Source organism: Alosa sapidissima, chromosome 1, assembly GCF_018492685.1.
Source record: "Alosa sapidissima isolate fAloSap1 chromosome 1, fAloSap1.pri, whole genome shotgun sequence".
In the NCBI taxonomy this organism is placed as follows: Eukaryota; Metazoa; Chordata; class Actinopteri; order Clupeiformes; family Clupeidae; genus Alosa; species Alosa sapidissima.
In genome coordinates, this window is record NC_055957.1 from 18029990 (window position 1) to 18055638 (window position 25649).

At 47.5% G+C, this 25649-nt stretch overlaps 1 protein-coding gene across 2 annotated transcripts in view; it reads left to right on the forward strand.

The window, feature by feature from the left end:
- Positions 1-25649, forward strand: part of LOC121724500 (zeta-sarcoglycan) — a 228376-nt gene that overhangs the window by 136457 nt on the left and 66270 nt on the right. For both annotated transcript variants that reach the window (XM_042111102.1, XM_042111109.1), the window contains exon 3: positions 12014-12115. In XM_042111102.1, the coding sequence (XP_041967036.1) occupies positions 12014-12115 (102 nt within the window). The remainder of the gene's footprint in view (positions 1-12013; positions 12116-25649) is intronic.

A 25649-nucleotide genomic window follows, 5' to 3' on the forward strand; every position in this document is an offset into this window, starting at 1 on the left:
GGGGGGGGGGGGGTGAGGAAAGGAAACACCACTAGCTACCTCAAATGTAGTGGAGCACCTATGAGAGAGGGTCTGACTGTGTGTGTGCGTGTGTGTGTGTGTGTGTGTACACAGCTCTCTACTAGGATAGAGGCACAGACAGATATTTGCCCCGACTGTAAGTGCTGTGTGGTTTTGGTTAAGTACAGTGGAGAGGAGAGGAGCCCAGAGGAACAGCGGGGATTAGTCAGTCCATTTGAGTTCAACTCAGCTCAATGCTTTTCCCTTCAGATGGACTCCTACTGGTATGATTAATAGATACAGATGCATTGCTGAAACACGTGTGAAAAACATATGATTAGGATTAGAACCTCAGTTCTCTGACAGAGAACGCGAGGCGTTAACCATGTCTGCATCGCACCCCGGCAGCACGTTCAACGCATGAATGCCCCGCCCCCAGCCCCGCCCCTGCACGTAGTCCTCCAGTGCTAGCGAGCTGCTGTTGTTTGTTTCACGCCACGGGCCTCCGCGGTCTGGACGTGTGCGCTCTTCAGTGTGTGTCTCTGCAATGTGTCAGCCTGCAGCGGAAAGTGACCGGTCCACCCAGCGTACTGTACTCTCCCAGCCTCGCATTTGTGAGTAGTGAGTAGCCCTCCTGTTTTAACAAGCTGTCCCCATTTAATGTCGCCTCTTGCCACACAGCACGGCGGCGGTCAGTTCTCGCTGAATGCTTGTCCATCGTCGCCAATGAGGCGCTGTGGCATATACGTGTTCCCATGGGTTAACATCGAGTGAACTTGACTGAGAGAGAACGTATGGTTATGAATATAACTTCCATGCTCCGAAGGAAAACACGAGACGTTAACCCTTTCTGGCCTCATTGACTCTCTGGACCTGGTCCAATGAATCGCTTCAGAATGCCTGAGGCGAGCCAGTTTCTCACGGTGCGGCCATATATATATAGGCAGTACCCTGTGAAAAAATCTCTGAAACAGGTGATTGGAGGTTAGTTCAGGTCGATGACGTAATCCGAGAATGACTTCCCATTGGTTAACATCGATTGAAAGAGAACAGGAAGCTCAAGCAGTTGGGGGCGGTATATGACATCTCTCTTTCTCTCAGTCGGAGTGGGGTTGTGTTCTCTTACTGTGTGAGTTGTTTTGAGTGGTGGACAGATTTGAGAAGTCCCCATGTGCCCAGGGCACTCAGTCTGCCGGACACACGTCTCGTTCCGTAGCGTGAGGCGCCGTGACATTGCCCATCAGGGCCCGATCCTACCTGATGGAGCCCAGGCCACAGACGGGCCCTAATGACCAGGAGCAGGTGGACAAACCCAGCGCACGCCTTCTGCTGGACACACACACACACACATACACACACATGTCCCTGGGTGATGGGGAATGGAGTTGCCCCGGGGCCTTGCTGACCAGGGTGTTGTGTGCATGGACACACACACACACACACACACACACACACACACACACACACACACACACACACAGGGCACCAGCATCCCACCCCACCTGGCCCTCCTCTCCCCATCTCCAACCCACAATGTGCTGACCAAACACACTGAAGGCCCCCAGGCCATGGAGACATAAATACCAGAGGATGGATGGATGGGGGGAGGGAGGAAAGGAGGGAGGGAGAGAGGGATGGGATGGGGAGTCAGGGGTGAAAGAGAGAAGGTAATGGGGAGAGAGGAGGCGGGATGGGACATGTTAAGATGGGGAAATAGAAAGAGGAGACAGATGGAGAATGAGAGAAGCAAAAGGAGATAGGGAAGATGGGAAACGCCATGTGTGTTGGACTGTTTGTGTGTGTGTGTGAGTGTGTGTCTATATGTGTGTGTGTGTGTGGGGGTGTGTGTGTGTGTGTGAGAGAGAGAGAGAGAATGTGCCGACATGTCTGATCTTAATCTGGTCCTTCCACAAAGAGCAAGAGTGGTAGAGATTAGCTGCAGAGAACACTGAAAATAACACACAGCATGTCTACACAAACACACACACACACACACACACACACACACACACACACACACCTGCTGTCTGTCATTTTTACAGAGCACTAACTCTCTGTCATTTGCTTGCTCTTAATTATATACAACTATCTCTCTCACTCTCATCCACACACACGGACAGACGCACACACACACACACACACACACACACACACACACACACAATCTAATATATACAGATATACATTTGTACATAATGTTCTCTATTCAATTTCAACAAGGATTATGAAGCCAAAGTTATTACTTGTTTATGAAAATGTTATAATCATGTGATTACATAGAACAAGTTTTTTAGTCTATTTTTTTAGTCTATTATATTACAGTGAGAGAGCATATTATATAACGTGTGGGCGTGTAGGTACTGTTAAAATGTTAAAATAACATAATAGCATAATAAACATAAACACTAATCTTACACACACAGAGACTCTCTCTGTCTCTCTCTCTCTCTCTTTCTCTCTCTCTCTCTCTCTCTCTCAAATTCAAATTCAAATTCAAATATGCTTTATTGGCACGACAAACCATATGATGCATTGCCAAAGCGTTCACAGGAATAATAATAATTAAAGAAAATACAAATACAAAATGATATAAACATTTACAAACATTACAAACATTGTTACACTTCGTCACACACACACACACACACACACACACACAGCACGTCACAACCATACAAGACCATTGTCTGTACACGTGCATAGGAAAACCAAGACAGGACAAAACAAAACAAAACAAACAGGAGACATGGTGTAACAGACTGGGGCTGGGGAGCAATGTTATGTTGAAGGGTTGAGGTAGTGGGGTGATTATCTTAAGTAATGCCTTCTCTCAGGTTATGGAGTGAGGACACATAACTGGCTGGCAGTATGCATGTGCTGGTGTCCTCGCCCAAAACTACAGCAAGTTTTTTCTGTTCCTCCAGTTTTGTGAAGTTGGGAATGATGTTGTTCAAAATGGTGAAATATTTGTCTCTTTGGGACCGATATGTGTCACAGTGTAGCAGAAAGTGCACCTCTGACTCTACCTCCCCTGTCATACAGTGACCACATGTCCTTTGCTCTTTGGGCAGCCATGACTTCTTATGCCTGCCTTTCTCTATGGCTAGACTGTGGTCACAGCCTGTACTTGGTGAGGATCTGTCTCTGCTTCGTATCTCTGACAGTGTGGAGATACTCTGCCAATTGATAGTCTTTTTGTATGCCAATGTAACATTCTAGTTTTCATGCTTACTGAGTGGACCCCATATTTCACTTCCATAAAGTGCAATTGGCAAAATGACTGTGTCAAATATTTTGGACCAGATTTTAATATATCTATTTGATGAAAATTTATTTTTATTGCATAAAATGCTCGTCGTGCTTTTTCTTTTAGTGCATTCACTGCAAGACCAAAGTTTCCAGAGGCGTTAATTTATTAATAAAGCCAAGGTAGAATACAATTCTTCATGCCAGATTGAATCGAAAGCTTTTTTAAAATCAATAAAACACGCAAATATTTTCCCCTTACTTTTTTGGTGAACATTTTGGTTTATCAGGGTATGGAGGGTGTAAATATGATCTGTAGTGCGGCAATTTGGTAAGAAGCCAATTTGATTGTTACTCAAGACATTGTGTTCAATAAGGAAGGCCTGTAAACGGGCGTTGAGGATACAGCAGAATACCTTCCCCAGGTTACTGCTCACACAGATGCCTCAGTAGTTATTAGGGTCAGATTTGTCTCCACTCATGTATTGGGGATATAAGCCCCCTGTTCCAGACATCAGTGAAGCAACCAGCTTGAAAAACAAGATTAAATAACTTGAGGAGAACCATTTGTAGAATGGGTGGGCTGAATTTCAACATTTCTGTCCGGATACTATCAGGACCACAAGCTTTTTCAGGCTTGAGCTTTTTAAGATTTTTTATGAGTTCATCACTTGAGATGCTCTCTCTCTCTCTCTCTCTCAAAGAAAACCACCACTCATTCCATGTTTTTCACTAGAACATCACCTTGAGCTCTCTTACAGCATAAAGCCATTTCGTGTCCAGAGGAATCGGGCACCTTTTGTGGCTGTGCTGAGTTCTGAATGCACACTTGAGAACTGTGCACAAAACTAAAAGGTTTTCTGCACCATAAAAGCCATGTGTCTGTTTAGCCTAGTGCTGTGGAAATGGCCAAGACCTGACCTTCACTCGTTGGCTTTTCCCAGTCCAACAATGTCCTCCTGCCTGGGCTCTTTGCAATGTGAGGTATTGATGTAGTGCGCAGCATTGTGTAACCATTCAGTTCAAATTCAGGCCAAATCAAGTTTTCTACAGAAGATTATGGTTTATATGTTCTTGATGCTGGTGCCTTTATCACTGATCTTTTGTGGATTCTGGGTTGAATAGCAGTGTAAGAATGTGTATTATATGACTATTTGGCACCTGACAGATAAATGAGCTCAATCATTTTTATTGCAGTCAAAATATATTTAGTGTATGTCCATCACCTTGTGAAGAGGCAAATATAACTTGATGTTCCTTGATTTTGCTTTAACGTTGCTTCTATACCAAAATACTCATTGTATCCATCAGATTGCACTGTCATTTCAAATTCATATATTCAGCATGTTTGCTGTTTGTAAGTGGAAAAACATAACTCAATGGATGCCACTTGCTTACAAAGCCAATACAGTATATGATGGTGCTAAGAGCCAATGAAAGGCAAAAGGAGTGAGCCGGAGGTAGCCATCAGATGCCGAGGGCCTGTGTGTGTGAGTGGAGAGGATAGATGCAATTTGGCTGTCATTATGACACTGGCAGAGGGGAATTATTCAAGGCAGCCATGCGTGGCAGGGGTCAAACTACCTGGAACAGGAAAACAGCGTAGAGAAAGCCCATTAGGATTTTACACTGCGCCTCATTGTCCTTGTGCAAACGGCAGGGACCGCCTGCCAGTACTGATAGGCCTGTGTTTGTGTGCTAATATGTGTGCTTGTGTGTGTGTTGTGTGTGTGTGTGTGTGTGTGTGTGTGTGTGTGTTTATGTGTGTGTGTGTGTGTGTGTGTGTGTGTGTGTGTGTGTGTGTGTGTGTGTATGTGTGTGCTTGTGTGTATCTGTGTATCATACTGTATGTTAGATAACTAAAAAAGCTGTTTTGTTGACTCATAGAATTCCCCATATTGATAAGGTATCATCACTCTGTAGGAGCCAATCTACCTGCATCTCCAAGTCATTTTCTCACAGCTGATCTCAGATAATAATCACTGAAGGACAACAGAAAAATGTGAACATGTTTTTACACATCCAATTTTCAATTCAAAAGTATTGACAACAAAACTGTTGGCTTGTGGCCACTGGGCCGATAAGCGGGACAATGGCCCTTCGAGGTGTCCAGATATTTGGATCTAATGGATTTGGCGGAGGAAGCTCGCCTCCACAGCACGTCGGGGAGTCTTTGCCTCCACCTCATCCATTAATTCCGTGTATTGGGACACCTCGGCGGCCGTTATCCCTTACATAGCACAGAAAGCCACTCACTGTAATGGGTGTTAACGGTGTAGAAAGCCCTCGCCTTGTGTCCCGGCGCTCACACAGTCTTATCCATACCACACCACACACCTCCACACCTCCTCACCTCCTCACTGGTGGCCCATTTTACTATCACCGCTCATCTCCAGCTACACCCATCTCCTTTTCTCACCTCAAAGTCTTCACACTTATTCTAGTGTCCTACATGCCACACGACTTTGCTACAAAAATCATTTTGTAACTTTGTTACTGGCAGCCCCCCCTTCCAGAGAATGAGAATGCTCCAATACTCCAGCACCAAGAGCAATGATGATTCATTCATCATACATTCATTCAACATACATCATGCAATCTCTCCTGCCCAGTGGCCTGTAGTTTACATGTAGCCATCGCCTCATCTCCTCCTCCACCCCCCCATCCCAGCCCATCTGATCCATAACTAGCTCTCAACACTCCCTCTGGATGGATTGAGTCCTTGACCTCCCGCTGACCTCTCTCTCCCTCGCACCCTGGGCGGGAGGAGGCCCAGCGGTCCGGCAGCGGAGCTGGGGGTGGGCGGGTGAGTAATGAGAGGGCCCCGGCAGTTAGGCCCATCAGGACCACCCTCGGCCATCGAGCGCGCTAATGAGCTTAGTGCTGGCGGGGACGTCCACGTGGCTAATGGCAGCGAGGGCAGGGGGCGCCGCCCACCACGGGCCACGGGAGGGTTGTGGGGCGCCTCGGAGCACTCGCCAGGGGTGGAGGTGAGGTGGAGGTGGAGGCCACCGGGGCTTTAATGGAGGACGGAGGGGAGATTGCTCACTCCTGGCGGCCATCTCCGCTTCATTAGGCCGAGGTGCAGAAGAGAGTGCTGGACACACACACACAGGGATGTGTGAGTTATAGCAAGCCATTGAAGGGACTGTGCAGGACTTTGGCCAAACACAGTCAGAGCAGAATACAAGACACACACAAACAGAAAGAATCCCACACACACAATACTTTCTCCTTAGCTCTTCACAGGCTTGTAGACCTGTACACATTTGTGGGCCTCTCTGATGGCACATGTACAGTTGTCACGGTCAACCTGGCAGGACACTTGAGAAGATCGCTACTTCTGGTAAGGACATAAGATCAAAAGGCCAGCCCAGCTGTTATATTTGCTCTCTCTCTCCCTCTCTCCCTCCCTCTCTCTCTCTCTCTCTCTCTCTCTCTCTCTCTCTCTCTCTCTCTCTCTCTCTCTCTCCCTCTCTCTCTCTCTCTCTCTCTCTCTCTCCCTATGGCCTCCCTATGGCCTCTCTGTGTGATTAATTTACACCTGCAGTGTCCTGTTTGCTCTGCTGCTGTACTGGGTGACCATGAAGGGGAGCATGTGCGATCTGTGGGAAGGGGCCTCCTTGGCAGAGCAGACAACAAGGACAGCCACAGCTGCTGCCTGTGTGAAATTCACACAGTGTTTGGAGCTTGGGTCCACGCCTAAAGCAGTGACCTATCCAGAGACAGACTCTGGTTTGGGTTTGGCCAGTGTGTGGCAGTCTTTCAACATCAGACTGCAACAGATAAAATGACCTTTATCTTAGCACAGTGTTGGATTAAAAACAAATAAAAGACACATAAAAGAAGACTTCAAATAATGGCGTGTGTGCGTGTGTGTCTGTCTGTGTCTGGTCGTGTGTGTGCACAATTGACAGATGCGCAACGCGTCACGCACACACACAACCTCCACCGACCCCTCCTTATACCCCCCAAACACACCTCTCTCTTTCTCTCCCTCTCGTCTCATCTCCCCAAAGCCGTCTGTCCTCTCCCTCTCTCTCTCTCTCCCTCTCTCTCTCTCTCCCCCCTCTCTCTCTCTCTCACTTTCTCTCTTGCACCTCTCATCTTCCCTCCCTACCTCCCTCCCTCCCCTCAGGGCCAAATCACCATCACCCTTTCATGTCAGCGTTTGTTCTTCGCCTCCCCCACCACCCCCACCCCAACCCCTCCCATCCTCTCGCCAGGTGGGGGGCGATCGATACCGGCTGCCCCAGCACCGATGCCCCAGCCCTGGCCATGACTCATGGCTCTGGGCAGAGGGGGTGATGGACAGGAGCACATGGGGAAGCCACAGGTCCAGCCAACACTCAGTGGTGGCACTCACAGGAAATGCCAGGGCAGGGCAGTGGCATCAACAGAAAGATAGGATAGACCCACAGGAGTAGATGGGTTTGAGCAGCCAGCGCATCTGCACTGGACATGGTCAGAGAGATGGACATTCAGTTTCATTCAGATTCAGTGCCATTTAAGCAACACTGCCCGTTTATATTGTTATGTTTTATTGTTTTATTTTTCTCAGTTTAATGTAGTTTGGTCTGCATTACATAGCTAGTGCTTCAAATAAAGACAATCATGTCCCAACCTTTCGCCAGGCCAGGTGAACCAGCTTGTCTGGAATGCTGGACAGTTCTGCTTGGACAGGCCTAATCAGGCGGTGAGATATGCAATCAAAGGCGCTCAAAAGCCAATGATTATGATTCTGCGCATCTCGGGGGAATGAATTTGGAAAGGCAGGGCCCTCCATTGAAGGCTTTGCATTGCGAAAATCCAATAAGCCATTGATCCCTCTGACATCGGCTGCCAGGGGAGTCGCATTGTTGAAACGCGCCGGGGAGAAACAAGTGATTACGGAGACAAATACGGACCCCTGGCTCGTTATTGGTTGTTATTAAAAGAAATAACAGGAGCGCTAAAACAAAGTGGGTAAAACACACCCAAAGGATAGGCACTGTGATGCTATCAGGAAAATAAAACTCCGTAGTCTGGAATGTTTTGGTAAAGAGAGGATGACTGGAGGTCTTACTTTTCAGCATGCCATTGAAAGAATGCAATGTAATCTCTTGAGATGATGTAGCTCTCCTCATTTTTTCATGTCATCCATCTTTTGCTGTCAAGACACTCGGTCAGTGACAGTGAGCATCCTGTCCACTCAGGGTGGACAATACTGTTTGGTGGGGTATCATTTTGGGGGTGTCAGGGTGGTGTTTGTTGGGGGTTAATTCAGAACAATTTGCCTTGTTAGGGGTAATCAAATTGCACAGTATTTGCACGTGATATTGTGTTCAGCCAGCCTTGGCGAGTGGTCCAGGGCCCATCTATCAGAGGCACTAATGATGTGCCATCACCCTAGAAGTGTTTCCACTGTGCCGAGAGCTGCTCTTTACTGCCTTCCCACGGCCAGCAGACGGCCATCCTAGAAATGATTGTTTTCCGATGAAGCAGACGCTACAATCCTATGCCATCCAGGAAACTGCTTCTCCGTGCTCACACATCATCCCTGCACACAGACACGCAGCCACATACACAGTTGAATGTCCACACACGCACACACACACACACACACGCACACACTCAAACCTTGGATGGGAATGAGGGGGGGGGGGGGGTAGACACACACGCCCACAAGGGTATGTTTGCACTGCAATTCAGACGTCTGGTTCCTGTTTGAGGATGGTGAGTCTGTGTCTGGTGGAGGTGCGGGTCAGAGTGATCTCAGGCTTAATTGCCATCGGCCTGACTTGGAGCCACCGAGACGAGGGGAGAGGACAGGTGATGAGATCACAGACACGGGCACAGACAGGCGCCTGGGTGGCCTTTGAAGATAATAACTGGCTTAGACCCAAATCACTCAGTGTGTACCGTAAATAGTTTCATATCAGGGCTTCATATGAGAACATATTGTGAGACTCGTGGTGTGTGTGTGTATGTGTGTGTGCATGTGTGTGATTGCAGATTTGATGCAGGCTAAGGATATGGAGATAGATTGTTTGTTGAGTGAGCTCCAAATAGCTTGGGACTATAATGCTCTTTGGCCCTCTGGGAGCCATGCTGGATTCAACAGAGCTGTGTAATAAAGTTCATCAGCACCGCTGTGGCAGTGCAGCAATGGAGTTGGAGGAGAGAGGGTGCAAACATGTCTGATGATGCATAGCCATATTTTTATCATACAGTAGATTATTTGTGTCATTCTGTGTCATTATAAAACAAGTAATATTATGTGTGTGTGTGTGTGTGTGTGTGTGTAATTGTGCATTAGTGTTTGTGTGTGTGTGTGTGTGTGTGTGTGTGCGTGCGTGCGTGCGTGTGTGTGTGTATGTATTAGCATTTAGTGTAAAACATAACATTCATCTGACACATAACCCCTCAGAGAGTCAGATAGGGATGAGAGTCGAACAGATGGAAACAAATACAATGAGAGAGTGAGATGGGAGAGATTAGTGGACTAAAGGTGGGCCGCTCGGTAGTTGTCCTCCATTTACATTCAGATCAACGTGGTGACAAACAGCCCTGTAGGGCGCGTTCAGCTGACAGCTGAACAGGAGACCCGTATGATTGACAGACACCATGGTAACAGAAGAGAGAGAGAGAGAGAGAGAGAGAGAGAGAGAGAGAGAGAGAGAGAGAGAGAGAGAGAGAGAGAGAGAGATAGAGAGATAGAGAGAGAGCGGGCTCCAAGAGACATTCAGAAACAGAAACAAGATGGAGTGTGCAAGAGTGAAGGGGGTGCGAAGAGAGAGACAATTATTCAGAAAGAGACAGTGAAGGGGGGAGAGAGAGAGAGGGTGATTGAGAGTCTGTGATTAAGAGGGAGAGTGCCTGATTGAGAGAGGCCATGCTATTAGAGATGGGAATAGAGATAGATAGATGGAGGAAAGGAGGGGGGGCAGCAGCATCCAGTCGCCTGAGAGCAGCTCTCAGCATCTGCCCTTTCACTGCCTGTCTACCCTAATGCTGCCGCCGGCCTGGCCCTGTCGACCGTCACTCATCACTCTGCTCCGAGGACACTGCCCACCACTCTCTACTTGTGTCTGTAGCACATAGCATTATAGAGAGAAGGCCTTTGTGTGTGTGTGTGTGTGTGTGTGTGTGTGTGTGTGTGTGTGTGTGTGTGTGTGTGTGTGTGTGCCTGGATGTGCCCCTGTTGCTATGTGGAGTGGAGCACACTAGCGGTGCCTATACTGCTGAACTGTTCACAAACGAGGTCAGCGGAGCTTCCTGCTGGCTCTCCCTCCATCCATGGGCCATTTCATGACGCATTAGCAGACTCTGTGGCCGATCTGTGGCAAATGTGCTGGGTCAGGAGGGCTTGCGGCCATGCCGTGGCCAACGACATTTCTCTCCCCTGTCCTCATCATCATCTCCGCTCCTGGGCCACAGCCACGTCAACAAAACATCCAGGACGGTTATTTGTGAAGCGCATTACTCAGTGGCTTTAACTCTTTGTCTTGGGAGGCAGAGGGGGTCAAGCTGCAAGCCTGAGAGAGGAGAGCACCATGCACCATGTGTGTGTGTGTGTGTGTGTGTGTGTGTGTGTGTGTGTGTGTGTGTGTGTGTGTGTGTGTGCATGTATGTGTGTATTTGTGTGTGTGCATGTATGTGTGTGTTTGTGTTGGTGTGTGTGTGTGTGGTTATGGATCCTGTGGTATGGGGGGAGGGGTACACTGGAGGGTCAGCCTAGGGCCTCTGTCCTGTTCATTCATCCACTGCACTAGAGTGATTGAATGCTGTCCACAGGGAGAACTTGTGTTTGCCGTGGACAAAACGAAATGTCCAAACTGGGGAATTTACGATCGAGTGTGTGTGTGTGTGTGTGCGTGTGTGTGTGCATCTGTGCGTGTGTGCGTGTGTATATGTGTGTGTGTGTGTGTGTGTGTGTGTGTGTGTGTGAAACATGGGCAGAGATGGAATTGAAAGTCCATCCAACCTGCAGTTCAACCTGGTTTAATGGAAGCCCCTAGCTGCTATACATGTAAGTTATTGTAGCCTGGTTGCCTTTCAGCCATGCAGGAGAGAGGAAGAGAGAGAGAGAGAGAGAGAGAGAGAGAGAGAGAGAGAGAGAGAGAGAGAGAGAGAGATGAGAGATGAGAGAATGCGAGGCCGGCAGAAGGAGGGTGGTAGGTAGAGAAATAGCTGTGGGGCTCCTCTTTTGTGTCGTTTCAATTGAATGCGACGCCCTGCCTGAGAGAGACGTTTAAATTTACTACCTGCCACATCCAATCACGCACACAGGTTTACACCTCACCAGAGAAGAAGCCAGGGAGAGGGAGAGAGAGAGAGAGAGAGAGAGAGAGAGAGAGAGATAGAGAGAAAGAGAAAGAGGTGCAGAGGAGAGACAACTGCCAAACGTTCAGGTGAGAAAGAAAGGTTGGAGCTAGACTGAGCGAGGGAGAGCGAGAGGGAGGCGGGAGCCCTCGACAATTTAATTGTTCTGAAAACATGGTTACACATCATACAGCGGAGTCCTACTGGGACCAACATTTACCGCTCCTGTGTGTGTGTGTGTGTGTGTGTGTAAAACTGCACATTTGATCCGTCTCTTGTGTTGCAGGTGTGTGTCCGTGTGATTCTGAAGCAGTGATACTTTTTCATACTTTTTCATGCATGTTTTGACCGTTCCTTTCTCCACCTAGACCAGGAAACTGAACCTGTAAGTGTACTTATTTTCAATGCTTGACACAAGCCTTTTGTTTTTGTCCCCTTCTCCTGCCCCTCTCTCTCTCTGCAGGATGGCATGGGAAATCTCCGCGTGACCAAAGAGGGCATCAGGCTGGAGGGTGTTTCTGAGTTTCTTCTGCCACTCTACGTGAAGGAGATTCAGTCCCGAAGGGTGAGCATACTCCTCCTTCTCCATATCAACCTCTCCCTCCCTCTCCACATCTCTCTCTCTCTCTCTCTCTGTCTCTCCACACTGCAAAAATAACATTGAACCAAGTGGTAATAGTCTCATATTAAGATCAAAAAATCTATTTTGTATTGTCTTTAGTATCAAGAGACTTACCTAGCACTCTCTTGAAAGATAACTTTGACTTAATTTAAGAAGACTTATCAAGACAAATCTATACAACGCACAACGCACAAATGTGCTTGTTTTTAGGACAAATTTGCTTAACGCACTGGAAGACGGCAAACTACATGTATTCTTTAAAAAGTCAAATGATTTTACAAGAAAGTGCTAGGCAAGTCTCTTTATACTAAAACAATACCAACTAGATTTTTTGAAGATTAGATTTATTGAAGATTATAACACTTGGTTAGATTTCATTAGATTTTATTAGAGCAGTTTTTGCAGTGCATTCATGGTTTTCCCTTCCTCTCTCCGTGTCAAATGAGTAAAATAGATGAGCAGCACAAGGTAGTATGGGGTGTGTGTGGATCATGCAGTATGAAACCAGCAAATAGACACACAGATAAGCAGCCAAGGTTGGACATTTCTTGTGCTGAAACATTTTCCATATTATATATTAAAGTAGTGATTATAAGCACAGGTCAAGGTCTTTCCTGTCAAAACCAGATATGAAAGATGTATTTTGTTGCTTTGTACCTCGCTAAACATACAGTATGAGAGGTAATATGAATATTCATATAATGTGTCATCGTCATCAAGCATTGAATTCTCAAACATACACATACATATAATTATAACCTTCAGGACCCATGTAGAGATGTGAAATGACAGAGTTAATCAAAACCTTGACTTTTAACAAGAGAAATGTCTTACTGTAATCACGAGCAAGGACTTAATCAACTATCAGTGAACATTAAATGTGTAAATGTCATTTGAAAATCACAGATAGACGTCTTTTAAAAGAAGGGCTGTTGAGAAACCAATCAACACTGTGACAAAACAAGCAGAAATATGAAATGAAAGATTGAGAGGAAGGCTGTGTTGAGAGCATTCTGAACATCAGCATGAACACACACACACACACACACACACACACACACACACACACACACACACACACACACACACACAGTGAGAATGAGAGTGATTTTATTCTAAGATCCAGCACAGCAGGTAGGTGTGTGGTCGATCAGGAGCCATGGACATTTCCAGGGCACATTTTCACTCCTCTCTCTCTCTCTCTCTCACACATACAGAGCTGCCAGTGTCCCAAGACTAGAGACCTTTATTTAAAGTAATAGTGTACAGTATGTAGCAGTTGAAGTTGGGCAGCAAGAGACATTTTCAGGCCAACTGCCCCCATCCCCTCCTCCACACACACACACACACACACACACACACACACACACACACACACACACACACACACACACACACACACACACACAAACACACACACACACACATGCTCTATCGTTCTCATACACACACCCCGACACACTCTTGTCCTTCTCTAAGCAGGTCTCTGATGCAGGTGCCGAAGTTGAGCATTTCTGGTCCTCTGACCTTTCCAGGTGATTGATGAATGTTCTGGATCTCTGATGGGTTCTCGTATGTCTAAATCCCCCCCTTTGAATTCTCAGCACAGTGCACCCTCTCAACTCTTGGGCAAAGCCAGGCTATTAATCGCTCCCTGCATGGGGCTGTACCTTTCACATTTTCTGAGGCCAGACCCGTCAAGGCCTCTTTCTCCCTCGCTGCAGGAGCTTGGCCAAGGTGTCTATTAAAACCACCCCGACTGATGTACATTTTGGCAGCGACCGTCCACTAATTACGGGTCAGTGATGCCTCACAGTCGCCTGCATTTGCTATCGACACGCTGCAGGTGCATGGGAGCTCATGGTCTGATTCAACACCCAGAATATCTGCAAAGATATTAGGTACCCACAAGCCAGCTGGGCCTGCTCATGACCCTTCTGCTGCTCCATGTGCCCACACAAGAGAATAGCTTCTCTAAATGATACTGGCGTTGTCTTAGTGAGACCCCGAGTCTAATTTTATCCAATAGACCCTTTCAACAAGAAAAACAAAAACAATGCTTGAACGTTCTATTTTGGTCCCAATCTACTTCCTCTTCATTAAGATAACATATGAAATGTTAAAACGGAAGCCTTGTGGGAACAACTATGTAAGGGATAATTTCTCAACTCACAGGACAAAATGGCGTTGCTAGTTCTAAATGGATGGTTGCTACGGCCAAAGGCCAGTCGTTAGTTCTATCTCTCCCGTTGTCAAGCGGGCGTATCCCAAGATTCTGATGAACTTTAGCTTTGAAACATCGCTATTTTACTTAGCTTGCTGTCATCCATCTAGCTAAAAGCCACCTCCGTCATATGCTACAATGTTGCAATGTTCTGAACGTCTGCATTTTACAGCTCGGATGCAACGTGACAGTTCATTTAAACTTAACAAGTTTGGCGAATTAATATACAAGTGTGATATGGCCAAAAAAATGGATCTTCTTCATAGGTGTGCAGATAACAGGTCGTTCTAAATTACATAGGACAATGGGAAATTCAACCAAGCAGTGGAATAAGATGCTGATAATGGAACTCTCTTGAAACAGTCTATAAAGAGGCCCACTCAGGCATTACTGTGGTGACTCCCATCCTTCATTAGAGTCAATGAGGTTGTGTTAGCATTTCACACTTTTACTCTGCGGCTCCGCTTTTTCTTTTGTTTCGTTGTCTTCTTCTGTCTCTCTCTCTCTCTTTCTCTGTCTTCAGTTTTTTTTTCTGAGAATGTAGAGCACTCATGTGGAGAAGAGGCAAGGAAGCGGCTGAGGGATAATCTTTGAGCTCCCCAAGCACACGCAAGTGCACACGCATGCACACACACACACACAGACACACAGACACACAGACACACAGACACACACACACACACACACACACACACACACACACACACACACACATACACACACACACACACACACACACACACACAAACACACACATAGATGTACCTTCACACTCACAGACAGACACGCACTCAGACTTACACACACATACACAGATGCATGCACGCAAACGCACACGCACACGCACATATGTAGACCCCCCCTACACACACACACACCACCACCACCACCTCTCTTCCAACCTCCTTCTGGCTGTGGTCTCCAGGAGCGTTTTGGCAGGCCTAGTCGCACCCCCCCCCCACCCCCCTGCCCCCCTGCTTGGCTAGCCGGAGAGGGGAGGAGGTGTGCTGGGTTGGCGTGCTGGACGTGCTGGGCTGTGGGCAGGGCCGGCCAGCGTCAGTGCTAGTATTAGCGTGGGCATTAGCGGCAGCACTTGGCTAAGGCTCCCTGCCTCTGCGCGCCGCTGGCCTGGAATGGCCCTGTATAAACCTGAGCCTGGCCCACCCACACAGCATGACAAAGCATGGCAGCCAGAGAGAGAGAGAGGCAGGGAAGGAGGGAGGGAGAGAAGGAGTGAAAGGGAGGGAGGAGAAGAGAATAACAGGAGAGCAAATGAGGGTGAAAAGAGAGACAGCCAGTCAGAGAGGAAAGGAACAAACCTGGATTGATGTGAAACCATAGAGCTAAAACAGATTAAGCCAAAAATAAAAAGGAATGAATAGGAATTAAGATATGCACAAATAAACACTCACACACTCTCTCTCTCTCTCTCTCTCTCTCTCACACACACACACACACACACACACACACACACACACACACACACACACACACTTTCACACACACACACACACACACTCCCATCCTCACACACACACACACACACACACACACACACACACACACACACACACACACACACACACACACACACACCACAAATGAAGACAGAAATACCCAAAGTTAACTCCAAAAACAATTTACCAGAATATAGTAAAATGAAATAACCCATAAATACAGACGTCATTTCTGTTTTTGGAGTCGTAATTATCCCTAAATTACAACCTTACATAACAACACTTTGCATACATGCTGGAAGGGTTTGCATGATCATAGTTTTCTTTTCCTGATAAACAAACAAACTGAATTTTCCATGTCTGTTTGGTTGTTGGTCTGACAAACGAGTCTCAGAGGGACTTTCACCCCCCCCCCCCCCCCCCCACCCTCTCCCAATCTCCCCATTAATGCCAAAATGTCCCTTAATCGGGGACAACCCTACATCATCACAGAGCAGCCCTCCTGCCCCCCACTCACCCCGGCAACAAGAGGCAGAGGGGCGGGGAGATCTGCTATATGAACACATGGCATGCTACTACTAACATACTGTCTAAAAGCTCTCGGCCATGTCCATTTTGTCAAAGTAGCTCTCGGAGGAAAACAGGTTGGAGACCCCTGCACTACAGCATCAGCCAGCACCGTAGAAAAGTCCATGACTAGCATGCACTTTCACTCTGGTTTACTCAGAGCAATGCAATACATGTATCTGCACTTGCACTCTGGTTTACACAGAGCAATGGAATACATGTATCTGTCCTCTCATTCTCCTCTGTTTACAGGATTAAGTTTGCACAAGTTTGGTAGCACGGTACTTGTGTTGGCAGGAGTGACTGCATGTGTCATGAGCTAGAGATGCACTTGTAGGTTAATGTGTCCACTTGAACCTACCATTCCCTCACTGCTGTGATAGGCAGTGTTGAACATGGTCTATGGGGAGCAGCGAAGAAGTTGAGCAGATCATTACGAGCCCCTGATATGGCTGGGGTGTGTGTGTGTGTGTGTGTGTGTTTAATCTTGTGATCGGAGGCCTGTGAGTGATGAGTTTGGGCCTCTTTTCAGTCACACACTTTTATAATTGTCCCTCTTGGGAGCTCATGAGCACATCGCTTCAGCACATCGCTTCAGGAAAAATTAAAAAACAGAAAAGTCATCTTGCATTTTCCTCTCACAATCCATTTCCTCTTTCTTTCTATCTCTCTCTCTCTCTCTCTCTCTGTATCTCTTATCACTATACATCTCTACTTTTGTTTATTTGTGTATCCATGAGTCCATCTTCACACATGCGCACACACACACACACACACACACACACACACACACACACACACAGTCACACACACAGTCACACACACACTCTCTGCACTTTGTTACTTCCTTGTGATCCTTCTCTAGTAGGCCTCCCTCTCTCTCTTCCTGCTTCTGTTTAAAATGAGACATCTGGTGTTTTGACACCAGCATTATTACACCTCTCCTGGAAAACAAAACACCTCGCTGACTTATCCGCGGCCAGCTGACAAATGCTGTCCTCCACACGGTCGTTCCTCTAATCTCCACTTGCTTTCACCACGACTGAAAACAGAGGAAGTGAACTGTGTGGCAGAGACGGCTCGCGCGGGCCTCCGTTAGTCCCCCTCTGTTCTTCACACGGGAAAGGAGATTGGAAATAACAAGGAGGTGTCGGCGGCGGCCATTATGCTCCCTGCAGCCTGACCCGCGAGCGGAAGGCTTTGATCCAGCCGTCGCTCCTCATAAATGCCAGGAGAGACGTTAGCTAAGCGCAGATAAGGCTCCGTCACGTCCAGGTCGAGGCTGTCTAAATAACAAGCCGCTGGATTGAGGTCACATGTGGTCAGGCGCTGTATTACCTGAGAGCAGACTGCGGTGATGGGAACAGTGAGACACTCATCAGACCGCCGGTGACACTGACATTTGATCCTGTTTGATAGTCTCCGTTGAAGTGTAGTTCAGACGGAAAAGTTAAGGCACCAATGTTGACTTGTAGCTGGGCCTTGACCCCTGAGTAGTGGGAACATACAGAGGGGCATCAATTAAAGATCTCTCTCTCTCTCTCTCTCTCTCTCTCTCTCTCTCTCTCTCTCTCTCTCTCTCTCTCTCGCTCTCTCACCTCCCTACATTATTTCTGTAAATGAGTTATTTTAATCCCACTCCTCAGATCAGCCTGCGATGGTGAGAGGAGGGCATTACCACCAAGCTGGAGTTGAGATTGACACGGACCACTGACCACAGCATTCTGGAGGTCTGGGACTATGCAGGGTTACGTGTGATGTTCACATGTGGCCTGATTGACGGCAGAGCTGAAAGTAAGGGTTTATCCGCACATAACTCTGCTGAGCGCCTGATGAATAGTTGATGAAGTGTGCGGGGGCAGCGCGGCAGCCCAGTGCTGTGGACGGTTCTGGCGGGCGCTGGGTTTGGGGCACGGTGGGTTGGGGTGACCCAGACAGTGGCCACCTCCCCACACCCCCACCCCTCTCATGTAAAAATAGGAGCCATTAACATTTAACAGGGACTCAGGATGATGAAGCACAAATCAGCCTGGCCTTCAGGACACACTGCCTCAGAGAATATTAATGCTGCTGGAGTTGGACATGGGGAAAACCACACACACACACACACACACACACACACACACGTGCGCACACACACACACACACACACACACACACACACACACACACACACACACACACTCGCGCGCACACACACACATACATATACATATACATATACACACAGATGTGCATCGTCAGACGCATGAATAGATATCACACGCTCAATTACACACACACATACATTATGCAGTCTGCTCCACATGCCCACACACTGTGCAGACCACACACACACGTATGCTCCTTTCAAAGGTCACAATCATGTTCCATCCCATTAACACTCCATGTTGTTACATGTACATATCTCATACATATCTCATACATACATATTAGTATATGTATTAGTAATATGTATATATGAGATATGTAACGCGTGATACGTAAACACGGTCACACATGAAGTCCCACACAATCAAACGTACACATAAAGCACGGCTCCAGTTTATAGGTCGGTTGATAGCTGCCTCCTGTTCCCGGTGTCCAGCGTGGCTCCGCAGGGTGGCTGCTTTAGCCGGAGGGTGCGGGCAGCCGTGGCGGGGGCCGGTTGGATCTCCCCCATTAGCCGGTGTTAAATTAAATCTAACGTGGTGGAGTCGCTGGCTGCATGAGTAAGCTTGCTCTCACTCGTCTGCCTTGCTGCAGGCTTGGCCTCGGCCTGCCACGGCCACCACTACCAACAAGGCAGTTAATTAAGAACGTTAAAACGTTGCCCTTAATCACTACCACATGTGTGTGTGTGTGTGTGTGTGTGTGTGTGTGTGTGTGTGTTTGTGTGTAAACAAGGGATTTTGTTTGTGTAGGCGATGTGTTGTAGGGACAGATAAGTACAGTATATGTGTGCAGTGCTTATATACAGTGAGTAATGATCGATGATGATTATTTCAAATATCAATATATATTATTTCTGTAAATATAGTGAGTGAATGTATCCGTGTTTTCTGTTGGTGTGTTGGTGGTCTGTGTAGCTGTGTGTGTACATGTGTGTGGGTGGGTGTCGGGGGGGGGGGGGGGGGAGTGCATGCACAAGGACATGCACAAGGGGCACTAAACACTTACCAAGTCTGCCTACGAAACCCAGGCTGTTTGCATTCCATGCCGCACGTGAGGGCACTTGCCCCCAACAAGCACTCCCCCCCAACTCCCCCACCCCCCCCCACCCCGCTTTGGCTCGTTCCCTGAAATTAATTAGTCCGCCAGTGAATTCATTAATGCCTCATAATCGACATTACATGGCGGTGGAGCCTTAATGGCGGCCATTTTAGCTCGACCCTCATCAGTCCAGCTAATGACATTTTCGACGCGCGACGCCGACAGGAAGGGCATCCGACTTACTCGCCGTGCCGCTGACCGACAACGGGCTGACGAAGGGCGCGGTGCTCTCTCACGTTCTGCTCCTCCATGCCCTTCTAGCTCCGCTACCCCCCCCCCCCCTGCCCCCCTGCCCTACCCCCCCCCCCCCCCCCCCCCCCAGACTCCCGACTCGCCCGGCTCCGACGCGGGACTTGCCAGGCCCTCAGGAAGGCTCTGTGGTGGTGGTGGAAAGTGCACAGGCTCGTCCTCGTCCACTCAGGGGGGGGGTGGGGGGGGGAGTTGGGGAGTTGAGGAGTTGTGTCAGGTGCACTCAAAACCCCCCTGCATCACCACACAGCCCCCACAACCCCCTGCATCACCACACAGCTCCGGGAGCCTCCACACTGTGTGGAGGCTCCCGGAGCATGCAAGGCCCCGCACTCTTCCTCTGATCCACAAACATGTTGAGGAGTTGGGGGTTGTGTCAGGTGCACTCAAAAACCCCCTGCATCACCACACAGCCCACCGCCTCCCAGTCTCCCTCGATGAGATCAAAGCCGGGACGAGACTGGGTGGGTCTGCTGGCGTTTTAATAAAAGAAGAGAAGGAAACATGGCATGGGAGAGGCAACAACAAAGCCGCGTGGTTGCTTTTTTTATTTCCCGATTCCATTTCATATATCTCTGGAGTGGAAAACAACACATTTAATCTGTACACTTCAGAGGGCATGATGCTGTTGAATTCTGCATCTTGCTCCACAGTCAGGGCAGAAAATGAGATCAATTGCCTGGGAGAACAGACAGCGATAACATGTACACTTTCTCCCTGCTTTACTACGCTTTCGATAACAGTGAATATCAACTCCACATATAAATGGAAATGAAAAACACCCAATATGAATTATAAATGTTCTACTCCCGAGAATAAGCGGGGAACGAGAACCGTGACAAACACGACACACGTGTCAAAAAAGTGTGTGTGTGTGTGTGTGTGGGGGGGGGGGGGGGGTCATCAAAGACATTTGAAAGCAAACATATACAACCCAAGAGACTCATCCAGCACAAATATATCCATAGATCTCAGCCCTGAGCTGCTCTGTGACTCCAGCTCCCCCCATCAAGATGCACGCAGCCCTACAGGCGCCAGGAGTCCCAGCTGGGCCTCCAAGGTTGTCACGGCGAGCATGCCGCGTTCATTTCCCCCACTGCAGCCCTCCTCAGGAGAGGCCAGGGGAACAACACAGGGGCCAATCATTCACACAGAGAATACAGAGATCAAGGACAAGGTGAGGAGAGGGAGATGGGAAAAACTCACACCCAGAACCACACCACTACAAACAGACAGAGAGAGGGAGAGAGAGAGAGAGAGAGAGAGAGAGAGAGAGAGAGAGAGAGAGAGGAGAAAGGGAGGGAGCTGAGGGGGTGAGGGAGAGGTGCCAGTTTGTGGAGCTGTTAAGGGCCTGTGTGATGCAGTGTAAACAACAAAACAAAACAGTAAGGCTGCACCATATGATGCTGGTAATTCACAATGAAATGTGTGTGGGGAGATGGATGTGTGTGTGTGTGTGTGTGTGTGTGTGTGTGTGTGTGTGTGTGTGTGTGTGTGTGAGAGAGAGAGAGAGAGTGCTTCCAAGTAGTCTCCCAGGAGCACTTTTCTTATGGATATTAAATTATTATTTATTTTGACAATGAAAACACATCAACAGGCTTATTACGATGCGTTTTCATCCACAGAATCATCTCTTAATTTGCTCTCTGTGACAGCCCTACTGGAACACACAGCATGTCCTGCTCTCTCTCTCTCTCTCTCTCTCTCTCTCTCTCTCTCTCTCTCTCTCTCTCTCTCTCTCTCTCTTCTCTGAGAACAAGGCTCCAGCCTCTCCTGCATTCACCACAGACAGCTAGTTTCCCCCCCCAGATACAAGCTGGCTGTGAGGCAGGGTCATTACACGCGTCCACTGAAGCTGTGTCTGAATGCTAAGATGCAGTGACTTGAGTGCCTTACAGATTAGGTCAAACAAGTGTCCTGCCACTGATAGTCACTTTACAAGTTGATTTGTTTTGCACAAGAATGCGCATGTTGCAGGACAATGAGAGAAGTGTTTGGGCATGATTGTGAACCTAGCTACCGAACAGAGAAAATAATACAGTGTTTCTTGTAGGAATACGCAACGGTTGCGGTTACCATGGCAAGAATCAATACCTCTAACTCCTTCAGCGTTACTGTGTTTGTGAGTTTGTATGTGTGTGGGTGTGTTTGTGAGTTTCTGTGTGTGTTGTTATTTTTACGTGAGACTGACCTGTCAGTAGTGTCCTGAGATCACCATGCCAGGTGAGTATTACCGTGTCAGTGTAAAGAACCTTGGTCCAGACATATGGCTTTGCCCACATTCAGTGCTATATGCTTGGGCTCGAGGTGACTGATGCCAGTGGAGCGGGTGGCTGAACGTGGACAGGGTGAAGAGAGGACACACAAGCAATACAGAGGAAAGAGGGACGAGATGGAGATGGAGGGATGTCGCTTCATGGCAGAGTGTAATAAGAGAGAGAGAGAGAAGGAAAGACAGAGAGCAAGGCTGGAAAAAAAAAGAGAAATTTAGAGTGAGTGAGAGAGGGAAAAGACTGAAAAGCGAGAGAGGAGAAGATTCATTCCCCTGCCGCACAGGCAGAGGATGGATGGAGAGATAGAGTGTGTGTGTGAGAGCGAGAGAAGGAGAGAGAGAGAGGCAGAGGGGATGAGCGCAGAGTTTAAATGACTCACCTAGCAGGACAATCACGAGAAGTCTGACAGGCAGAGTACGCATAGAGGGGGGGGACGGATGATTGCAGGAGAACACTGGGCAAAAGGTGACCGAGGAGAGGGAAGAAGAGTGAAGAGGAGGAAGAAGAGAGATGAAGAAGTCAGAAGAGAGAGAGAGAGAGAGAGAGAGAGAGAGAGAGAGAGAGAGAGAGAGAGAGAGTGAGAGAGAGAGATGGATGGCGGAAAGTGAGATAACAGCAGGACGATCGAAACGGGAGTTAGGAGAGATACAGTAAAGTGATGTGTTTTTCAGAGGAGTCGTGTTGTCAGAGGAATGTTTGTTTGTGTGTGCGTGTGGATGTGTGAGTGTGTACGCGCATGTGTGTGTGTGTGTATGTGTATGTGTGAGTGTGTACACGCATGTGTGTGTGTATGTGTGTGTGTATGTGTATGTGTGAGTGTGTACGCGCATGTGTGTGTGTGTTTGTGTGTGTGTTTATGTGTATGTGTATGTGTGAGTGTGTACACGCATGTGTGTGTGTATGTGTGTGTGTATGTGTGAGTGTGTGTGTGTGTGTGTGTGTGTGTGTGTGTGTGTGTGTGTGTGTGTGTGTGTGTGTGTGTGTGTGTGTGCAGGTATGAAGGTTTGGTTTTGTGAAAGTGTTGCTGTGTGAGACTGCATCATTTTGTCAGTTCTCTGTTGTGTGTGTGTGAGTGATGGTACAGTAGTGAGTTTGTGTGTTTGTGTTTGTGTGTTTTCTCTGTTTACCCAGTGCAGTATGGGCACATGGCAGGCTGGCTAGTCGAGGCCAGAGCACTGAGGGGTTGAGATGTGCTCTGACCCTCTGATCAATAATCTATTAGCCTCAAAACCTGCTGCTGCAAAACCACCTGCTATTTGTGTGTGTGTGTGTGTGTGTGTTGTTGTGTTTATGTCCAGCTGTATCCTATGATGTAACAGGTATTTTTCAGTCCTGGAAACTCCATGGCAACAGCAAGCCAACTCACCAGCTGCAACACATACAAATAAGGGTGGCCAGGACTGAAAGTTCATTTTCGTCTGCACTCTTGTGTGCGTGCTTGAAACAGCTTGTGCCCCTGCCCTCTCTGCCTTCCATTTACACAATACTAGTTCTAATATCCGAGTATCTCAGCAAAAATCGCCAAACAAGTACAAATTCAATAGTGGGATAAGAGGCTAACATAAACTCAGTTTGACGTTATTAAACAGCTAACAATGTTATGCATAGTTATGCTATGCAAGTCAGTCAGGATTGGATGCCATTCACTGGCATGCAACACCAATGGTCCACATAAGGGTGCACGCAATGGACGAGTCCCCTTTCTGAAGTGACCAAGTAACCAAATAAAAACTCTTAAGTGACCAATTTGGCCAGGTCCAGGATGCAATGACGCTGTAAAGGGTTATCGTCCTGTATTCTCCTTCAGAGAACTTATGTATATATCCCTCTGGAGCCACAGACAGTCAGACTAACCCAGTTTTCTGACCACCGTTCAAGCTTTATGCGTCAAAGCGGCACATTTGGCCACTCCATTGTTGCTGGACTCTTGAGGTCTGTGCTTGACTCTATTGTCCTCTTGCGCTCTATATGAAAGGTCACCAAGTGGGACCCAGGGACAGTTATTCAGTCCTTTCAGAAATCCATCCTGTGCCATTCGACATGTCACACTGACAGACAACCTCCTTTCCCTGGTAAAAGAGCTGCATGTAAACGTGAGACCAAGCAGACATTTGGAAGTGAAACCTCTGTCTCCACATCCTGGTTCAGTGCGTGTGTGTGTGTGTGTGTTGTTTTGTGTGTGTGTGTGTGTGTGTGCGCGCACGCATGTGTGTGTGTGTGAGAAGTGCAGCAGATAAAACTGAGACCGGAGAGACAAGAAAGAGGTAAATAGTGAGCGAAGGAAAAAAAAATGAGATAATGTTGCGGAGACAAGGAGATAAAGAGAAAGAGAGAATGAGATCTACACACTCACACATTAAGGAGAGAGAGAGAGAGCGAGAGAGAGAGAGAAAGTAGTGTTTGTGTTTCTATTTACACCTTCCTTCAGTGGCGGTACAGATGTTGTGTGGGTCAGCGCCGGCATGGTTCCTCCCTCGTGGGACTCCTATTTCTGCGCCGCTTGGCAGATGGGTCCAGGCACAGGCAGCAGCCACTCCCCACTGCACACTCCCCACTGCACACTCCCCACGGCCAAGAGTGCCAGCCAGAAAAAACACAACCCACCAGTTACTTCGCCTGTCCTCAAAACACTATATTGATTTTATTTGCTTTTTTGTTTGTTTTGTGTGTGTGTGTGTGTGTGTGTGTGTGTGTGTGTGTGTGTGTCCGTGTCTATGTTTGTGTGTTTATGTGTGCATGTGTGTTTTCTCTATTTTTTTTTTGCATGGCTGTGTGTTTGTTTTGTGCATGTTAATACATGTGCTTGTGTATGTTTGAATGCGTGTGTGTATACAGTATGTGTGTGTGAGAGAGAGAGAGAGAGAAAGAGAAAGAGAAAGCGATAGCATTCTTTTTGTGTGATGTTTGATGCTGCGTTTAGTGTGTGTGCTGTGTGTGCTTGTGTGAGTGTGTGTGAGAGAGAGAGAAAGAGAGAGAAAGCGATAGCATTCTTTTTGTGTGATGTTTGATGCTGCGTTTAGTGTGTGTGCTTGTTTGCGTGCCTTTTTGTAAGTGAGCAGCACCAGGAAATGTTTGAACTTCATGATAAAATGCAGTCATTCTCAGTATTGAATAGGAAATCAGTCTTACTATCTGCTATGATCGCTCTCTTTGTTTGGGAAGGCTTAAACATCTATCTCTGAGCCCAATTACTTGTTTATCTAGCACAATAACATGAAGTTTGAAAAGTTTTTAATTGCATGGAAGTGCTAGAGCCGATAAATAAACGTAACACCATGTAGCCACTATTTACCAAGCACTGTACTCCTATGACTGAATGAAGTTGACTTTGCTGTATCCGCTGCCTGTGGGCTTAATGGGATTCGTAGTGTCTTATTCATAATATAGCCTCAGACGTTCTTGACAAACATTTGGAAAGTTGAATTGCTGCCAGATTTTTTGTTTTTTTAATGATT